General features: G+C 40.0%; 1 protein-coding gene across 6 annotated transcripts in view; it reads right to left on the reverse strand.

The window, feature by feature from the left end:
* Window positions 1-15,333, reverse strand: part of NRF1 (nuclear respiratory factor 1) — a 146,777-nt gene that overhangs the window by 43,007 nt on the left and 88,437 nt on the right. For all 6 annotated transcript variants that reach the window (XR_003903191.1, XM_029923603.1, XM_029923597.1 and 3 more), the window contains exons 6-8: window positions 3,564-3,722; window positions 2,574-2,771; window positions 1,893-1,994 (exon numbers count right to left, since the gene is read on the reverse strand). Coding sequence is in view for 5 of the 6 variants with exons in the window: in XM_029923603.1 (XP_029779463.1) it covers window positions 1,893-1,994; window positions 2,574-2,771; window positions 3,564-3,722 (459 nt within the window). In the remaining variant the exon portion in view is untranslated. The remainder of the gene's footprint in view (window positions 1-1,892; window positions 1,995-2,573; window positions 2,772-3,563; window positions 3,723-15,333) is intronic.

Below are 15,333 nucleotides of genomic sequence, written 5' to 3' on the forward strand. Positions count from 1 at the left end.
GCCATAAGCAGTGAGGTATTTTGACTACTTATAGTTCTTATGGCTCAAAACTGAGAGGCTAACGACCACGTCAACATCTAGGACAAATGAGAAGCTAAATAAATCATACTATACCATGGAAAACATTTTGTCACTTTCTGAGATAACCTGTGCTGCTTCTCCTTGTTTTTGTTTCATTGGAAATGTGGGAAGAGTTACATTTTTAAAAAAATCTGACTGAATTTGGGTGTGTACTCGCAGGCTATTTCTGTCATTCACCCACTCCTACAACAGATGACTTAAAAATGATGTTAGTGTGCTGAAAAAGCCATAGATAAACCACTAAGATTTTTTTTATTCTTCAAAATTTTCCGTGAACTTCTGAATGCGTTAATTACCACCATATATATAAAGTTATTTAGTAACATGGGCTCCAAAGAGTTAGTCTCTAGAGAAGTGGTTAAGAAACACAAAGTCACTTTACATAGTACCAGGAAACATTCAGTAGGGAGATATGGTTGGTAACTTTGAATAAGTCAAAGACTAACAAATCCAGTAAACGCACCCATCACTGTCTTTTCTATCTCTTTCACACTTCAAGGAGAATCCTCCAGTTGTAGTGTTTGGGGACTGATGAGTTTTGCCCTCAGCTAATCCACACTCTTACATGATGTTTATAGACTTCTAAAAGTAAATATCCTGTTAACTATTAACGCTTCTCTACTGCAAAACCACATGCTGGCTCCTGCCCTCAAATCTCAGACTCCCTAGCCGGAAACAACCTCTCCTGGAGGCAGAGACCCCTGGGCAGCATGCCCTACAGCGGGGACCGTGGTTCATTTCTGCAGACATCTCTCTCCCCCTCCATACAGGAGCTTCTTGAGAGCAGGGTTCCTGTGTAAATCAACTCCACACATCTAACACGTCACTGTGTTATGCAGGGCCTCAGTTCAGGCTGGCTGACTGGGTAGCTGCTGTTTCTCTTCATCTCACTAGTCATGAGACCTTTATCGGCTCTCTCCCTTTCCTGAGTTGCACAAATGAAAATGACTTTGTGGTGTCCTGACTGGAAGTGCTCCATGGCTTTGAACAAAGGTGAGAGAAGATTTTTAGCTTTATTTCTAATACTGTTCTTTGCAGTAGTTAGCTGTTCTTCAAACGTCCGGGGCACGCCACCCCAGTACCTTTCGGGGAAAAGCCTGCAGTGCCTTAATGGACCCTTTCCTGACTTTCACTGATGGCTCAGAGCCCAGAGACTAGACAACAGTTTTCTAAACGTGTTACATAGCTTCAACACTTATTAGGTGACTTTGGGCATGTCACCTAACCTCTACATGTTTCTGTTTTCTCATCTGTAAAGATAACAGAACCTATCCTTAATACAGGGTTGAGCGCTTCGTTTATACAGTGCTCAATTAAGGTCAGCTACCTTCAGGTTAACATCCCATAGTTACTTTGATTTTGGTAGGGGAGGATTTTCTCATGAAGTCTTTTCAAAGCCATATTTAAAATGTGATAAATGATTTACAAAATATGTTTATCCCTTCAAAGAATTCTTTGGTCAGCTCCAGTCTTAATGATCTAATTTTTAAACATTTAAGCCCAATGATTAAATTCTTTGGGATTCACAGCATAAAAGTTTTACACAGATTATCTCTTTTTGTTATGTATCATAGCAAAATGCTATATTGCAAATGTAAAATTGTAAGTTTCCAACAGGTCTAAATCATAAAGATCTACGAATTTCAATTATTACAATTAATATGCACAGCATAAGATACTTTGCAAAACTGCCATGGTCTGATGCTACAGATGTGTAGGCTACTTGGCCTTGCTGTTTTCTGGACCCTAACTACTCCCTCGCCTACACATTTAAGTATTTAAGCAGACGCAGACCTAATCCTTTTTCTTACCTCTCCATCAGCTACAGCAGAATAATTCACTTGGGCAACAGTGACTGTGGTTGGCAATTCTGAAGCATCAGCCAATGTGGCTACTGTTGCCCCTGTACCAACCTAAAGAAAAATATGGAAAGTGAGGAGTGTCAGTGGATGCATCCTTTTACCTTCCCTTTACTCAGAAGATTCATTTAATCCAAAATCCAGCATAAATACTGATTAATAGGCTTTGTACTCTGAAATAAGTTCCTAAAATCATATCTCAGACACTTACAGGAGTTCCAGAATTTTATTTCAACCAAATAAATCAGTATTAGAAACTATCATGTTTCACCATCGGTGCCTAGTATCAGTCAACTGGCTTTCTATTCTCACCCCAATCTGAATTTTAGACATTCCCTATCTAACAACACAGATCTAACAACATAGCTCCTGACAGAATGAAACCATAAAGAAGCCATTTTTACAGTGTTTTGTTTGGGAAATGTCCAGAAAAGCTATCTATAGCTCTGTATTTAACAAATCATAAACAATTTAAAATATCACTTAAAAATAAATTTCAGATACAAGATCTTGAGGAGCTTTACAGAGCTACATAAGGGTTTACATGAAGCGAACTTTCTCCAGTCAGAGGGGAGGTGCCCACCGGTCCACCTCAGAAACCACTTGGTGTTTGGTGACCACAGGTTCACTCACCTGGATGAGGGAGACAGTGCCGTCAGGGTTACTAAAGGTCTGGACTACGGTCTGTGACGGTACAAGATGGGCTATACTGTGTGTGGTTGTGGCCTGTGTTTGTGTTTGCTGATCTTCAAAAGCGTATAAAAGGTCCTCCCGCCCATGCTGTTTGTAACAGTTTTTAACTATGGTCCGTAGGGCCTGGGTCCATGAAACCTGTCACCAAAAGACCAGAAAAGCACATTTAAAAAGGCACAAAGAATGGTGGCTATTCAGTCCCACTATGGAATAAGCAGCTGCTTAGTTAACAAACCAAATCAAACCTGCACAGAGTAAGCTCCCTGAGGTTTCTTTCCTGCAGGCCGATTATGGCACAAAGAAACGGCACCGAGCACCAAAGATCTCCCACCGGTTTCCTTCCTGAGCAAAGTCCGATATAGCTTTTGGGTTTTAGACCCCATTTGAACCTGGACCAACTCTTAAACTTCTCACAAAAGAAGGTTACTCTTTTGTCAAGAATTTTATGTTAAGATTCTCAATAAACTTCCAAGCCAACTACGAAACACATATGCAGAAACAGCAAGGGATGACAATTAGTTGAGTCCACCTTTAAAAAAAGAAGTGTCATCAGCAGCAGCCTTCACCAACTTCACATTTCTAATTCTGTTATTTATATTTTTCAACAGTGGTTCTTGCTAACCAGAAATAAGGACATTTCTAAGCCTTTGAAGTGATTAATGCTTTTTCCTAAAGTTTCTTCACTTTCCCCAAGCACCTCATAATATTAATACTGCTCCAAAAGGCAACTAGGCAGAAGGAAGTGTAAATTCATGGACCCATCCCGGGTCTACAGTGACGATGTGATGAACAGGAAAGGCTATAAATCAGAAAATATCAAACTTCTTTTGGGAGATGGGTTTGGCTATCGCACAAATGCTTTTAGGCTTTTTAGCATGGTTGATTCAGAATGGAAAAGCAACAGGCTACTCAGCTCTGAGAAACCCTCACCCTCTGCTTTTGCTCTTCTGTGCGGACGTCGCTCCGAACATTTGCCCACGGGATATCTTCAGGCCACCAGATGGGCTTGCAGCTTTCTTTGCCCCAGCCTGGTTTTCCCCGACCTGTGGAGTACTTGAGCATCTCTGGAATAAATGCCCGAAGCTGGGCCTAGAAGACAAGAGCGTGGTCATCAGCAGTCATGAAAGACATCTGGGATGTCTTGTGCCTTCCACCAAATTCTAAGATAATAAAACAGACAGCCTTCCTGGAGGGTCCCGGAGAATTCCAAGATGTGACTGAGAATTCTACATAAATATGTTAGTCAAGTACACGTTAAGCTGTATTTCACAGGGCTGTCCCTGGAAGATCAAGAATACCTGTCCGCAAGTGTGATTTCTGCCTAAGATATTACTGACGCCATTTCCCTCATTTTCCTTCTACAGCTTCTTATAGGGGCCTAACAAAGTCATCATGTTTTCAGTATTGTTCTGGAGGTAGAACTTGGTCATTAGATAAGGGAAATAAAGGTGAGGAGCAGGTAGAATCATCATTATCTGTAGACGATATGACTGTGCATCTGGAAAACCCCAGAGAATCAAAGGAAAAACTATTATAAACAGCAAGAGAATTCAGGAAGATGGTTGGTTACACACAGGAAAATAAACAGGCTTTACTTAATAAAAAGGGAAAATAACCCTGAAGCTTTTCCCGAAAGTTTCTAGTATGCTAGGCCAATGTCTGTGAGTCCGACATACAGAGTGAAGCATATGTCATCTTAAACACATTATGGACTTCATTCAGATTTATTTTACAAATTGAATCCAGACCAAGCAGGTGTTAAACCAGAGACAACTGCCATTCTTTATCTCGTGGCACAGTAGCCACACTGAGTGTGTATGTTGGAGGAGAAGGGGAGCCTACTTTGTGAATATTCTTAATTGTCTACGATGATTTTTGGCAAGAGAAGCAATTTATCAAGTTATAATGTCCCTCCCCAGACCTATTGCCTTCCTTTTAACCTCTGCAACACTCCAGACATAAGCATTCTCCTCCAACTAAAAACACATCCATGCCTCCTCCACAGCTTAAGACCAAAAGGAGAAGACAAATTTGGCAATGAGTCAGACCCAAGGACGTGGGCTTGTAGGTGTAAAAGAGAGTGAGAGAAAGAAAAGAACCACCAGAAATGGGAATACTTAAGTATTAATGAGAGAATGAGCACAATACCACTTTTACATTGAAGAGCCTATTTATTTTATTTCATAAAATATTTTTTATAGTTTGTTTATTTTTGAGACAGAGAGACAGAGGACAAATGGGAGAGGGGCAGAGAGACAAGGAGACACAGAATCTGAAACAGGCTCCAGGCTCTGAACTGTCAGCACCGAACCCGATGGGGGGCTCAAACCCATGAACTGTGAGATCATGACCTGAGCTGAAGTCAGACACTTAAACGACTGAGCCACCCAGGCGCCACTTGAAGAGCCTACTTAAATATCAGGTGTTCTTATCTGAATATTATTTTACCAGAAGATGATAACAATTATTATATAATATAATTATTGTATCACATAATAATAAGGAATCATGCTTCCCTAATAAACAGAACTCTGGCTGACGACATTTACATGGCCATTCCTTGCACCCAGGCTGCCATTTCACCTCCCCATGTCCACCTCTCCCAGACAGTCTCCTGCCTACAGGATATGATATAATACACTCCGTATATATTTGGCTCTGCAGCATCAAGTAGCAGGCTACTAGAAATGTATCCATTTGCAAACCCAGGCTATCAGCTGGCTCATGAGGTCACTTCTTTGGTTATTTTAAGAAAGTGCATCTCAAAGTCATTTTTCCCTGTATCCTGGTTTCCTGGGAGTGTGTCTTTTTCTAGCCTCAGATACATTGAGAAGGAAAAGGCTTAATCCTCACACACAATATTTGTGTTTCTTCATATTACAAAAATGGCTTTTATCTGTCTCTTTTCTTCTAATCCCATGAAATTCTCCAAAAGGAGAGTTCTTTATATCCATACCTACCAGAGTCTGGAAATAATGAAATAAGAAGGCTAAATAGCTTTAAATTAACACAAGACGACAGTGTTCAGAAAGAACTCCCTGTCAGAGTCTGCTCAAATCCCGCAGGGACCCCTCTATATTCTCTAATTCTGACTTCCAGCTTCTGACACCCCACCAGTTTGCACCACAGTCTCCTACACTCCCCAGTCCTGGGTCACCCTGGCACATGGCAATGGACACCTTTCATCTTGTCTTGCTTTTTGGCTCTGTCCTATCAGGCTTTCCACTGGGTTTCAAGGACTCACAGGTTACAGGAAGTGTGGGCTGAGCACCAGCCTGCTCTGCCTTCTCTCCAACACCTGTCTTCTTAGAGTCTTACTCTTTGCCAGGAGAACCCCACCTTCTTTCCCTAGACAGCCATGCTCAAAATCTCAGTCAGCTTTACCTCTTTCCTTCAATACCCATCTAGCGACTCCCTGCAGGTTCAATTCCTTCTTCTTTGAAAGGCCTGTGCTCTCCATCCTTTCTTCTCTTGTCCCACCTTGGTCCCCACACTTCCTAGCCCCAGGCGAGTGCATCCTTCCAGTTGACTTTCTTGTGTAACTCCATGTTCTCCCCTCTCTTCCTCACCCCATGTATCCTGAACAGACAGGCTTCCCTAAATGCTGCACAGCTCCAAGGCTCAAAAACTTTCAAATAGCCTCTCACTACTAGCAACTAAACTAGACTCCTCTGTCCAGCTTTTCCACCTGCCACCGGCCAGCCTCCCACAACACTATTTCTGCTAATTGCCAACAGGCCGCCTTGGTCCTCATTAGGTGAGTCTCTGCACTGTCTGAACTCATTTCTGCTTCTATGCCTTTGGATTTGTTCCCCCAGTGGGAACACCTTCCCAAGCTCAAGCTTCAAGCCGACACTTGTTCCTTATTGCCCAGCAAATTCCACATTCTTTGTGAAATACATCTTGACTACTTCTTCAGTCAGTTTGTTCTCAATCAAAAAATCAAAAAAAATTTTTGTAATGTTTGTTTATTTTTGGAAAAGAACAGAGTGTTCTCGGGGGAGGGGCAGAGAGAGGGAAGACACAGGAACACAAGCTCTAGACTCAGAGTTGGCCCAGAAACCTAGCTGTCTCTCTGAATCTTAATTTCCCCAACTGCAAAACAGCAATGATAATGGCAAATACACAGGATCAATTCGATGGATCAGATAGTGGGTAGATATACATAGCGGCACTGAATGAATAGCAGTTTTACTTTTATTACTTCAGTCATCAGCCCTCTATTTCTTTTTTAAGTTTACTTATTTTTAGAGAGAGCTAGAGTGTGTGCTGGGAAGGGGCAGAGAGAGAGGGAGAGAAAGGATCCCAAGCAGGCTCATTGTCATGCAGAGCACAATGTGGTTGAACATTGAACCCACAAACGCTGCATGGTTGAACCCACAAATGGTGAGATCATGACCTGAGCCAAAACCGAGTCAGACACCCAACTGACTGAACCACCAGGTGCCTGCCTCTTTTGAAATTCAATGAAAAAGCCAATGTTCTGAAATGGTTTTTTAATACTAAACACAGTGATATATGGAAAGACATTTATCCTTAGTCCTTCAAGGTGAGTATGGTGAAACAATGCAGAAGGAAGCAAAAGAATGAGTTTATAAACATCGTTGAAGAAAAGAAATAAAGAATGCTAGAATCAAAAAGTGACCATCCAGGCCAATTCTGTGCCTTGAGGAAGAGTCTTACCCACATGCTCCAATACACAGTGCAGGTGATTTGTTCTGTGGGATCTGTGAGCATTAAAAAAATTTTTTTTGTAATGTTTGTTTATTTTTGGAAAAGAACAGAGTGTGCGCGGGGGAGGGGCAGAGAGAGGGGGAGACACAGAATCTGAAACAGGCTCCAGGCTCTGAGCTAGCTGTCACAGAGCCCAAGGCAGGGCTCAAACTCAAGAACCATGAGATCATGACCTGAGCTGACGTTGGATGCTTAACCAACTGAGCCACCCAGGTGCCCCTGAACATTCTTTTTTTAAAGTATATAAGCACATTACTAATGGAAATCATTAGAAAATGGGACTCAAGTGTAACCATAATTAGATGAAAGAGAGAACTAGACCTAGGAAACCTGTCAAAGATGTTCTGTGTCAGAAACCTCTGGATGGGAAATGTCTCAAAGTCCTGGGAAGAAGAGAGTAGGAGAAAAAAGCAACATGGTGGTGGGGGGCAGGGGGATGGTACATCCACAGGCAAAAACTCCATTAAACATTAAAAAAAAAATGGAACCAGAGTGAAATTTAACTGCTGCTATACAAGTTCCAATTCAGAGGCAGTTTTTAGATTTTTATTAATTATCAACTATATAAATCTGCCCCCATATCAAAACAAGAGGTAAAAAGCTCTTTTTACAATAAAAGTTCACTTGCCAAGTCTGTACATTCGGGGGGTGAAGACTATTCTTTGCCTTAAAAAATTTTTTTTTAATATTTATTTTTGAGAGAGAGAGAGACAGAGTGTGAGTAGAAAGGGGTAGAGAGAGAGGGGGAGACACAGAATCCAAAGCAGGCTCCAGGTTCTGATTTGTCAGCACAGAGCCCAATGCTGGGCTTGAATTCACAGAATGCGAGATCATGACCTGAGCCCAAGTCAGACATTCAACAGACTGATCCACCCAGGCGCCCCTGTTCTTTGCTTTTAAATGCACAGAAATAATGTGACTTCACTGAAAATGGCAGTTTTTCATCAGACTTTTTTTTAAGTTTATTTATTTATTTTGAGAGAGAGAGAGCGCGCGCGTGACAGTGAGAGAGAGCGCATGCACTTGGGGCAGGTGCAGAGAAAGAGGGGAGAGAAAGAATCCCTAGCAGGCTCTGCCCTGTCAGCACAGAGCCAGCTGGAGGGCTTGAACTCATGAACCGTGAGCCCACGGTCTGAGCCGAAATCACGAGTCTGACTCCTAATGAAGCCGCCCAGGCGCCCCCATCAGACTATTTTTATACTGTCCCAAATAAACAGTGCTAAGGCTAAAGGGACTATCAATAAGAGAAAATGAACTACGCAGTACAGAAGGGGTTAAATGATTTCTTTCCAGAATTCAGCACTGTGTTCTCATTACCAGTTGGATTAATTACTGGTCCTGCAGAGTTTTGGAAACCCAAGCTACTCAGCGTGCTTGTTAAGGAAGGTTTGTCATTAATCCCCAGAGGAGACAATAGGATCAGCAAAGGTAAAGCCTACTCTCCCCGGCTGTCCTTTAATTGGGCCGCAGCAAGCTTTCCCAGCCTCCCATTCTGATTCGGAGTTCTAAATGGACTTAAAGTGCCCAGCCTGGCCAGTAAACCCACCCCAAACCAGCGAAGAGTGGAAAGTACCACTCCTTCCAGGGCACACTCGGCAAAGCTACCAACTCCTGCCAGTGGCAGTCAAAAGTAAAGATTATGTGGGAACCACAGATGGTTTAAAAAAGATTTTCTAAACTTCTAAAAGGTTTAATCTTTCCAAAATGAAACAATAATCCCTACTATGTTAGAAAATTTCCACTTGTAAAGCTGCTGTCCAACTACACATTCGCCTTACACATTCCCAAATGCTTGTCTTTTCTCTACTCAGCTTGTACTCGAGTCTCAGAGTTTTGAGGCTTCCGGTGTCCATTTTGATTCAGTTACCACGAAAAAACAGCTCAAACCAAAACGTTTGCCAACTCCCCCCTCTACTGAAAAGATGAGAGTATACACAGTAAGTTTCAAGCTAAGGCTGCTGAAATCCAACCGTGCTGGCAGGTGACGCTTTCTATAGCTTAGAAGAGAACAGGAATGTGGCAGAGAAGGAAAACTGGGAATTTTCAGACTGTGACTTCATTATTTTAATTTAAAATTATTATCTTCCAGGTTGACAGACTCAATTATATTCGCATGGCTATTTAAAGGGCTTTAGAAAGCAAAAGCAAACATTTTTTTGCTCACTATCTGAAATTATTTGTACCACTGACCTCTGTTCACAGGGGTAGTGGAGATGCCCTTCTTTATTAGAAAGGCCAGTCCTAGATCCCTGTTCCGAGAGGCACCAGCAGAAACAGTGGCTTCTTTTAATCTCATTTCCCATAAAATAGTCCCACAGAAACTTGGCAAGAACAAGTTTGGAAGGAAGGAAGTTCAGAGAATACAAGTCATTGAAGACACTCATTTTCGAGACTCTTCTCTGAGGCCAACCCTTCTGCTCTGTTTCCGCATCCCATCCACCTACCAAACTGTCTCCCTCGCATTAACCAAAATGCTCTTAAAATTCTACTTTCCCTTTGAAGGAGTCTCAGGTTCGTCTGTTTCTGCTACCTCATTCCAGCTGTACTCTTTTGTACAAAAAATTGAAATAACACAGTCCTCTTTTCCATCCACCTTCCCCAGTCAAGGCACCTGTCGGCAGTAGAAAGTCATTCCTTATAGGCCAATCTATGCATTTACATGAATATATGAGGGAAGAGCACAGTTTTATGTGACGAAGTAAAACACAAACGGTACCATATTGTACAGTTTACTATAATTCACTTTCCCCCTCAACATGCTGTCACAGTGATCTTCTAGATCTAGTGCATCTTCTAGTAGTGCAACTAGAGTAATCTATTTTTTTCAAAAGTAGTTGCCTTGCATCTGTGATACAGACTTTGCCGTTTTAGTTAACCGTTCTCCTACTGATGAGCATTTAGGTTATTGACAGAGCTTGTGAAACGTTTCTTTGTGCACCCATGTATTTCTCTAGTAGCAAAGTGAAATTCTGCTTAGAAGGTACATGCATTTAACATTTTAATAGACACCGCCAAACTGTCCTCTAAGAAGTCTACCAATCCCATTCCCATCAACAGTTCATTACAATACCCATTTTTTCACACCCTCCTTCACATTTTTTTTATTACTGGGCTTTCTTATTTTGACTCATCGAGTGTGGGGGAAATGGTAATTATTTTAATTTTCATTACTAGTGAGGTTGAGAATCTTTTCATACATTTACTGATTATATTTTCCTTTTGTGAACTGTTTAAGATGCTTTGCTTATTTTTCAAATCATCTCTTTCTTATCAGTCTGAAGGAAATATTAATCTGTTCTGGATATTAACTTTGCCATGTAATTTGAAAATATTTTCTACTAGTCTAGTTGTATCTTGCATATGAAATTTATATGCCTATTTCCTTCTATTAGTTTTCCAATTATACCACTATTCTTGTACTCTACTCAAAATGTGCTATGTTCCACTTAAGAATTCAATATACATATACATATATTTTTAAATGTTTGTTTATTGTTTGAGATACAGTGAGAGCAGGGTAGGGGCAGAGAGAGACACCCAGAATGTGAAGCAGACCCCAGGCTCTGAACGGTCAGCACAGAGCCCAACACGGAGCCCAAACCCACGAACTGCGAGATCATGATCTAAGCCAAAGTCAGACACTTAACCAACTGACCAGCCAGGTGCCCCAAGAATTCAATATTTTTGTTACCAATGATTTTGTTATTCTCTTAATTTCATCCTGTCTACCTAACATTGTGGAGTGGCATCATATACATAAACATTTTTTGATAATTTAGTAGGAAAAGCTTACTCTGCACATAAGTTTTGGCATTACAGGAAGGAGAAGCAGTTTGCAACTATTATCTACCAACGGTGGTTCTCAACGTTGGCTGCATGGTGGAATTGCCTGGAAGTTTAAACACTATACATGCCTGGATCTCACCCCCAAAGATTCCAATTTAATTGGTCTGGAGTGTGGCCTGGGTACTAAGATTTTAAGTTCTCCTGGTGATTTTACTATGTGGTCAAGTTTGAAGACCACTCTGCTAAAATATTTTTTTTTGGTCATAAATATACATAACAAAAGTTATCATTTAAATATGTACAATTCAGGGGAATTAAATACGTTCAGAATGCTGTACTATTTGCAGAACTTACTCATCATCATGCATTAAGCACTAACTCCCCAGCTACTCTACTCTACTCTCTGTCTCTATGAATTTGCCCATTCTAGATACCTCATATCAGCAGAATCACACACAGTACTTGTCTTTTGAGTCTGGCTTATTTCACATAGCATAATGTTTCCATTCTTTGATTAGAAGAGACCAAACCTATACTTTTTCAAAATAACACTCAAAAAACCTAAATGATGACTACTTTCTAAGCAAAGCATGTCAAATCCTGTGAACAATTTCTTCCAAATGATGCAATTACTATGCTGAATATTTCTGAAGGTTTTTCCTGAAAACTGGTGAAGAATTACTATCCCATTGCATCATCACTCCAAGGGAATACTAAAGCAACACAGACTGCCCCAGTGAGAGTAAGAGGAGGCCAGTAAGTTCAAGTTAGGAAAGGGAAGGGACAAAGCAGTGGATTTTTAAGAAGCGTAATTACTATACAATATTTATGTTAATTTCAGGTGTACAACATATTGATTTGACAATTCTATATATTACTCAATGCTCACCAAAATCACTATCATCACCATACAATGTTACTGCAGCATTGCTGACTATATTCTGTATGCCGTTTCATCTCCGTGATTTATAACTAGAAGTTTGTACCTCCTGATGCCCTTTATCTATTTTGCCATTCCCCCCACTCACCTCCCCTCTGGCAACCACCAGTTTGTTCTCTGTATTTAAAGAGTCTGTTTTGTTCTTTAGATTCCACATATAAGTGAAATAATAGGGTATTTTTCTTTCTCAGTTTGACTTATTTCATTTAGCTTAATACCCTGTAGGTACATCTATGTTGTTGCAAAAGGCAAGATCTCATTTTTTATGGCTGAGTAATATTCCACTGTATATACACTGCCTCTTCCTTATCCATTCATCGATGAGTGGACACTTGGGCTGCTTCCATAATCTGGCTATTGTAAATAATGCTGCAATAAACACAGAGATGCATATACCTTTTTGAATTAGTGTTTTTGTTTTCTTTGGGTAAATATCGAGTAGTGGAATTACTGGATCACATTAATTTTTTGAGAAATCCCCATTGTTTTCCACACTGGTGTCAATGTACATTTCCACCAGCAGTGCACAAGTGTTCTGTTTTCTCCACATCCCCACTAACACTTGTTATGTCTTGTCTTTTTGATACTAGCCATTCTGAGAGGTGTGAGGGTTTTGATTTGCATTTCCCTGACAATAAGTGATGTTGAGCATCTTTTCGTATGTCTGTTGGCCACTTATATGTCTTCCTTGGAGAAATGTCTATTCAGGTCCTCTGCCCATTTTTTAATTGGATTGTTTGGGATTTTTGGTATTGAGTCGTATAATTTAATTATATATTTTAGTTATTGACCCTTTAACATACACATCATTTCCAAATATCTTCTCACATTCAGTAGGCTGCCTTTTTGTTTTGTTGATGATTTCCTTTGCTGGACAAATTTTTTTTATTCTGGCATAGACCAAGTAGTTTATTTTTTTGTTTTCTTTACTTAAAAAGACATATCCATAAATATGTTGCTAAGGTGATGTCCAAGAGATTACTGCCTATGTTTTCGTCTAAGAGTTTTCTGGTTTCAGGTCTCAGATTTAGGTCTTTATCCATTTTGAGCTTATTTTTGTGTAATGGTGAAAGAAAGTGGTCCAGTTTTATTCTTTTGCATGTAGCTGTCCAATTTTCCCAGCACCATTTTTTGAAGAAAGTGTACTTTCTCCATTTTATATTCTTAACCTCTGTGGTCACAGATTAATTGACCATATAAAGGTGGGTTTATTTCTGGGCTTTTTATTCTGTTCTATTGGTCTATGTACCTATTTTCGTGCCAGTACCATATTATTCTGATTACTACAGCTTTGTAGTATATCTTGAAATCCAGGATTGTGATACCTCTAGCTGTGTTCTTCTTTCTCAAGATAGCTTTGGCTACCTGGGGTCTTCTGAGGTTCTACAGGAATTTTAGGATTATTTGTTCTAATTCTGTGAAAAAGTGCTATTGGAATTTTGATAGGGATTACAGTGAATCCGCAGGTTGCTCTGGGTAGTGTGGATATTTTAACATTATTAATTCTTCCAATCCATGAGCAGAGTGTCTTTCCATTTGTGTCTTCTTCAATTTCTTTCATCAATGTTTTATAGTTTTCAGAGTACAAGTCATTTGCCTCCTTGGTTAAGTTTATTCCTAAGTATTTTATTCTTCTTCATGCAATTGTAAATGGAATTGTTTTCTTCATTTCTCTTTCTGATACTTTGTTATTAGTGCATAGAAATGCAACAAAAATTTCTGTATATTAATTTTGTATCCTGCAACTTAACTGAATTCATTTATCAGTATATCATTCTAATAGTTTTTTGGTGGAGTATTTAGGGTTTCTATATACAGTATCATATCATCTGCAAATATTAAGTTTTATACTTCTTCCTTACCAATTTGGATGCCTTTTATTTCTTTTTCTCGTCTGAGTGCTGTGGTTAAGACGTCCAGTATTATGCTGAATAAAAGCGGTAAGAATGGATGTCCTTGTCTTCTCCCTGATCTTAGAGAAAAAGCTCTCAGTTTTTCTCCACTCAGTATATTGTTAGCTGTGGATTTTTCATATATGGGCTTTATTATGTTGAGGTACATTCCCTCTAAAACCACTTTGTTGAAAGTTTTTTTTTTTATCATGAATGGATATTGTATTTCGTCGAATACATTTTCTGCATCTCATGAGATGACTATATGGTTTTTAACCTTCCTCTTGTTAATGTGATGTATCACCCTGATTGATTTGTCAATACTGAACCACTCTTGCATCCCAAGAATAAATCTCATTTGATCATGGGGAATTTTTTTTTTTATGTATTGTTGAATTCAATTTGCTAATATGTTGTTCAGGATTTTTGCACCTATGTGCATGAGAGCTATTGGCTTGTAGTTTTCTTTTTTGTAGTGTCTTTTTCTGGCTTTGCTATCATGGCAACACTGGCCTTGTAGAATTAATGTGAAAATTTCACCTTTTTTTGGAATAGTTTGAGAAGAAAAGTTATTAACTCTTCATTTTTTTCATTTTAAAGAATTTATTTATTTGGAGAGGGAGAGATTAGGATAGGGGCAGAGAGAGAGGGAAAGAGAATCCTAAGCAGACTCTGCACGGTCAGGGCAGAGCCCAATTCAGGGCTCTAACTCATGAAGTCTGAAATCATGACCTGACCCAAAGTTGGACACTTAACCTACTGACCCACACAGGCACGCCTCTTGTTTAATTTTTTTAATGTTTATTTATTTATTTTGAGAGAGACAGAACACACGAGCGCAGGAGGAGCAGAGAGAGGAACAGAGAGAATCCCAAGCAGGCTCTGCATTGTCAGTATAGAGCCCAATGTGAGGCTCAAACTCCTCAACCCTGGGTCATGACATGGGCTGAAGTTGGATGCTTAACTGACTGAGCTATCCAGGCAACCTTCTTCTTTAACTAAAAACAGTATTTTTAATGTTTATTCATTTTTGAGAGACAAAGAGAAACAGAGCGTGAGTGGGGGAGGGGCAGAGAGAGAGAGAGGGAGACACAATGTGAAGCAGGTTCACACTCTGAGCTGTCAGCACAGAGCCTGATGCAGGGCTCAAATTCATGGATTGAGAGATCATGACCTGAGCTGAAGTTGAATGCTTAATCAACTGAGCCACCCAGGTGCCCCTTACCTCTTCTTTAAATGTTTGGTAGAATTCACCTGTGAAGCCATCTGGTCCTAGACTTTTGTTTGTTGGAAGTTGGTTTTTTTTTTTTTTTAATTATGGATTCAATTTCATAACTAGTAATTTCAG

This window comes from Suricata suricatta, chromosome 2 (assembly GCF_006229205.1).
Source record: "Suricata suricatta isolate VVHF042 chromosome 2, meerkat_22Aug2017_6uvM2_HiC, whole genome shotgun sequence".
In the NCBI taxonomy this organism is placed as follows: Eukaryota; Metazoa; Chordata; class Mammalia; order Carnivora; family Herpestidae; genus Suricata; species Suricata suricatta.